General features: G+C 58.2%; 1 protein-coding gene across 1 annotated transcript; it reads right to left on the bottom strand.

Moving 5' to 3' along the window:
* Positions 1-1,166: 1,166 nt before the first annotated feature.
* On the bottom strand, positions 1,167-4,668 carry LOC141970808 (butyrophilin subfamily 1 member A1-like). The gene is made up of 7 exons (XM_074927692.1): positions 4,596-4,668; positions 4,105-4,452; positions 3,356-3,637; positions 2,940-3,044; positions 2,418-2,438; positions 2,145-2,177; positions 1,167-1,708 (listed from the first exon to the last, which is right to left on the bottom strand). The coding sequence occupies exons 1-7, from the start codon at positions 4,666-4,668 to the stop codon at positions 1,167-1,169; spliced, it is 1,404 nt and encodes a 467-aa protein (XP_074783793.1).
* Positions 4,669-5,293: the final 625 nt, after the last annotated feature.

Raw genomic sequence — 5,293 nt, 5'->3', positions numbered from 1 at the left:
ATGCTGCAGGGCTGACAGCGAGGATGTGGTTGGGAGCCTCGGGTGAGGCTGAGGGGGATGGACAACAAAGCAGATGTCCCAGTGGGTGTCTGCTGCTGCTCGCCATTTCCTGATGTGCTGGCAGAGTTTGGGGCTCCCCAGAATGAAGACATGGGGTGTCTGAGGGTTGGGTGACATCCACCCCTATGCCCCACTCCCGGTCCCGCTGTTGTCTAAAAAGCAGAATTATTGCCCAATGTACAACGGATCAATAATGACACGCTCGGGAGGGGACGTTGCTTCTTCATTTCAGGGTTGGGCAAGCCTGTGTGCTTGGTGGCCTTCCATAAATCCCACACACCAACAGCATTTTCCACACTATATTTATACACAAAACTTGCAGATTAATCATTTTCCAAGTCCATCCCCTCTACAATGATTGGTCAATAATTTACATACTATTAGAATACTGCTACCACAATACTTCTACTACTGCACATGCTCAGGGGAAGGGTCTACACCTGGGCAAGGCTCTTGACCTACACCCGTCATTTTTAGTATTGTACTGAGAGGAGTTCAGCCAAGGATACATGGACCTTGAGATTGCTTGCCACATTGGCAATGGACACAAAACATCCTTCAAACGTCCTGATGAAATGTCCCCGTCAAGGTGTAATTGCTTTGGGATGCTTTTGCTCAAACAAGGCTTTGGCTTGTCAACTTGACATAGAGACAGCAAAAATCTCTCTTGTTCTAAGTATAATATTGCTGTGTTGTTCCAAAAGTTTAAGCTCCTGCACCACCACGGCTCTGGCTCTGCTGCTAATGCCCTTTGGGGAGCAGGACAAAAAGCCCACAGGACTCCCCACGGCCAGACTCCATGGGAACCTGGCAACGGTTACTGAGCCCGATCCTGCTGCGCCCGGGCAGGACACGCTGTGTCCCAGAGAGAGAAGAGTGGCTCAGCACCGAGAGCATGGCCAAATCTGCCGATGCAAAACAACCATGGTGTTTGTGGTGGCACAGAGCAGCCCCTGGCAGCCCCCGGCCCCTCAGTGCCCCTCTGCTCCCTGGGCTCGGGCAGAGCTGAGAGGGGCATCTGCTGCCGCTGGCCCGAGGAGAGGAGAGTGGGGAGTGTCTGGAGAAGGGCAGGAGCTCCCGGGGTCTGCGGTGGGGATGGAAGGGGGTCAGAGTGACTGAGGGGGGCCTCCCCTGAGGTGCAGCTCAGTGTTCTTTGTCTGCACCCAAAACCAGGGCCGGAGGATCTCCCCGCTGAACTGATCTGGTGGGAAAGTGAAGATCTCACCCCCAGTCTTGGCGTTGATGAAAGTCACCAGCCCCTCTGCGCAGTCCAGACAGACCAAGATTCTGCTGGGCATTGGGGACGGGGACAGGACCGTGCGAGGGCAAGTGAGAGACTCAAAATGCCCTCTATAGTGCCGCACTGCCCAGAACCCTCCTTCGGGTACCACATCCATACACCCCTTCCTCTCGATATTATCCCTGGCCACCCCAACAGCCCAATTGAAATCACCTCCTAGGTCCCCCTGAACCTCCCAGCAGTGCCTCCCCTCTCTGAACCCCTCCTGGCCCAGCACACAGTAACGATCACTAAATCTCTTTGAGCTATCTGGCAGGTCCTGCCGTGCACTTCCCAGTCGCACACTTCTCCGATCCTCTGACAGGATGAGTTGGGAATGAGCCGTGTCTGGGTCCAGCGTCACCACATCTGCAGGGGACAGGAGGAGGCAGAGCATCAGGGGCAGAGCTCAGTCTCGGTCAGGGTTTCACCACCCTGGGCCAGGAGACCGGGCATCTCCTTCCTCCTCAAGATCCCCATCACAGATGCAGCCCCAGCTTGGTCCCGTGGAAAGAGCCCATGGTGGGGCTGGAGCCCCACAAGGGAGCAGCAGGTTGGGGAGGCAGTGGCTGTGTCTGGGCCGTGCAGGGGTTGTCTGGGAGAGGTGGCTACTCTGCGCCCCAAGGATGCAAGTCAGAACGGGTCAGAAAGGCATGAAAATGGGGTGAGACCCCAGCTAGCGCCATGCTTTGGAGAGGCTGAGGCACCCAACACACCTCGGCATGGCCAGTTCTGTGCACTGGCCAGCCCAGCACAGAGGGAAAGGGAGGAGAACCACACAAAGTGGCCAAAACCACCCAATTACCTGGATTTTCAGGAAGCAGAAACTTTCTCCATGCTACAAGGAGAGAAAAGATGTGGTCACATCCCACAGCCCATCCCCAGCAACTGTCAGCAGGGGAGAGGGTCCAGCCTTGGGGGGAAGCCCTGAGCTGCCCACACCACCAGGCTTGGACCCTTGGGGCTTCTCCACACCCGGGGGATGGAGGGAGGGGGAGGACGGGCAAGGGCAGTAAGTGCTGAGCACAGAGTGCCCGGGCGAGGACCCTGCGCTGTGCCAGAGCTCAGAGACACTCACCCATTGCTGCGTCTTGTTTCTCTGGAAAGGAAAAAGAGAAGCAATGTGTGAGCAGAGGGGACAGCTTCTCATCCCATGGCTGCTCCCGCAGGAGCTGGCAGAGCTGGGGCACACCCCAAACTCCAGGTGGGCCACAATCCCCCCAGGGCGACTCCTTTCTCAGGCAGTTTTGGTGGTGGAAGGGGCCAGAAAGACTTGCCCAGCTCGCGGGACTGCACCATTGCAAAGCAAAGGCAGAGGAAGAGGTGGTCAGGAGAGCAGCTTGGGTCATCAGGGGCAAATGCTCCGGAGGGTCTCTGGGACCTGCCCCCCATCACAGTGCTCTGGACGTGCTCCTTGTGCTCCCTCCCACACCTCGGGCAGCCCTTGGCCCCTTCCCTCCTCTGCCCAAAGAGCTTCTTCAGGAAGGCAAAACACTGCTTGGACACAACGCTGGTCCCTTTCCACGCACATCCATGGGTCAGGACTTGGCCTCGCTCCACACCCAGCCCTTTCCCTCCACCCCCTCCATCACAAACTTACCTTTCCTCCTCCACAGACAAGCACTGAGGCCTGTTAACGCAACCAAGAGCATGAGGAGCACAGCCAGAGCCACCATCCAGGGATGGGCATTGTGGAAAAAGGGAGCTGAGAAACAAAGAAGCATCAGGAAAAGGGCTCGCCTTACGCTCCCGTCTCGGAGGAGAAGGAGAAAAAGCAAAAACCCCAAACTCGTAGCTCCTAGAAACCGTGTCCCTAGGATTAAGGGACATCAGCCTCTCCTTCCTGTGGCAGCAGCAATGCTGCCCCAAGCACACGGGGGAGGCTCAGGGTCTCTTGCACGCTGAAGCTCATTGGAAGGTGCAGACCCCCCGGTCCCCCCACCCTCCCCTTTCCCCAGGAACCCCAGATCAAAGCTGCTCCAAGCAGCACAGCAAAGCCCAGCCCTGGGGTCGCACCTGAGATGTGCAGGGATGACTCCTGCTCCTGGTTGAGCCGGCTGTTCCTGACCATGCAGGAGAAGTTCCTGGCTCCGCTCCTGCTCACAATGGTGGTGTCTTCGACATCAAAGAGGCCCTGTTCGTCAGAGGAATGTCGCTGGGAGAGCGAGGGCAGACGCTGCCCGTCGGGATCTTTCCACAGCACCTGCGGTTGTGGGTACCAGCCGGCCGATCGACACAGCACCCGGATGCCTCCGTCCTCGTAAGCCTCCAGAGAGAGCTGAGGGACAGAGCCTGTGGCTGGGGAGAGCCCGTGGGGGGCCACTTAGGGATGGACCCAGCTCAAAGGCAAAGCCCGCGCCCAGTGCCAGACACAGCCCAGGGCCCACAGGGGCTGAGGCACCGTCCGTGGCAGAGCCCCTCGCACCACCAAGCCCAGCCCAAGTTGTGCAGGAGCCCCAGAGCGTTGGTGCCCCCCGTTCCCAGCTCTCCTGGCAGAGGAAGAGCAAGCTGCCCAGCTCCAGCGCCTCAAGGCAGCGTCTCCGCATCCACCCGGCTTTGCACAGGACGCCCTGACGCTTCCAGACAAGGCGCCAGGTCTCCTACGGCAGAAAAAGCAAAGCCAAAGGCCACAGCTCAGGCCGACCCCACCGCTTGTCCTTTGGCATGTAGCTGCAGGGCGGGAGGATGGGACAGAGGCCTGGCAGGGACACACAAACCCACGGACACCCAGACTGTCCCCTGGAAACCCCACAGTGACCACACACCTGACACCTCCAGCTCCACTGCAGCTTCTGCATATGAGTCAGCATTTTGTACAGTGCAGAGGTACTGGCCGTCATCAGAGGGTCTCAGACCAAGGATTCGCAAGTCCAGGCTTCCATTGGAGAGACCAGCTGTGAGCAACTCTGTCCTCCCCTGGTAGCCCCTCAGCTGCTCCCCATACTGGTCCTCTCCGTTTCGGTAGTGGTGCACAATTTCTGAGAACTGATGCCGGGTCCAGAGGATCTCCAAGCTCCGAGCGTCCTTGGGTGGGGACAAGTGACATGGCAGCACCACGTCCTGCCCCACGGTGGCATGGAGAGGGGAGCCTGGTCCCACTACTCTGAGGCTTTCTGGGGGAGGGAGAAGGTCACAGAGACACAGAGGTTGCACCTACATTATTTTCCAGCACCGCAGGGCTTGGGGTGAGCTCATGTCAGTGGTTCCCCTGCCCCCAGAGTGGGAAAAAGCCCCCCCAGCCCTGCAGGATCCCTACCTGATCCCAGCTGGAGGACGTGGAGAGTCACCAGATAGCTCAGGAGTCTCCTGGGGCTCACGTGGAACCACATCTTCGGTGGAGCTGGAGGAGAGGGTGGGGAAAGGAGGCAGAGGGAGGGCAATGTTGGGGTTACAGCCACAGGAGAGGGTAAGGGGCGGAAGGGCTGCACCTGCCCCTGACAGAGGCTCTGGGAATTCCACCAAAACAGAGGCACTGACACCGCAACGCTGGGAGAAATTTGGGATCATGTGATGGGACCACAAGCAGCACCTCAGTGCAGCCCCAGCACTGCCCTGCTGCCCCCCCACTAGGAGTTCTTCAAAATCCCTCTCAAGTCTCTAAATTAGATTAAATATTCTAAAGCCCCTGCGGAAAGAAAAGCCACTCACCAGACAGTTCTGAGCAGCGGGAGGCCCAAGGCTCCACGCAACACCTCCAAGGCTTTTCCCAGTGTTGGGGTGCAGTGTCACGGGCTTTGGAGGGAGTCCAGGCTCCACCCTGACACCCAAAACATGATAAAAAAGGAGAAAAATAAAGGAGGAATTGAACTGCTGTGTATTGGTGGGCGAGCAGGATAAGCTTAGAGCTTCCTGGTGATTCCCGGAGGTGTGGGAGGACCCCAGCAGTGTCCCTGCAGCCCTACAACAGCCAGGAGCTTTTGGGGAGTGGAAGAGAAGGGGACAAGATTGGGAGGG

Source organism: Athene noctua, chromosome 27 (assembly GCF_965140245.1).
Source record: "Athene noctua chromosome 27, bAthNoc1.hap1.1, whole genome shotgun sequence".
Classification (NCBI taxonomy): Eukaryota; Metazoa; Chordata; class Aves; order Strigiformes; family Strigidae; genus Athene; species Athene noctua.
The sequence above is the reverse complement of the archived record's forward strand: the minus strand, read 5'-3'. Positions and strand labels throughout refer to the sequence as shown.

What these genes read in the sequence shown, in the direction of transcription:
- LOC141970808 (XM_074927692.1), bottom strand. Translation starts at nt 4,668, where the DNA reads ATGTGGTTCCACGTGAGCCCCAGGAGACTCCTGAGCTATCTGGTGACT. An exon ending in TTGTCTGTGGAGGAGGAAAG is followed by an intron (nt 2,439 to 2,939) that starts GTAAGTTTGTGA and finishes TTTCCTTTCCAG; the next exon opens with AGAAACAAGACGCAGCAATG. An exon ending in GAAACAAGACGCAGCAATGG is followed by an intron (nt 2,178 to 2,417) that starts GTGAGTGTCTCT and finishes CTCTCCTTGTAG; the next exon opens with CATGGAGAAAGTTTCTGCTT.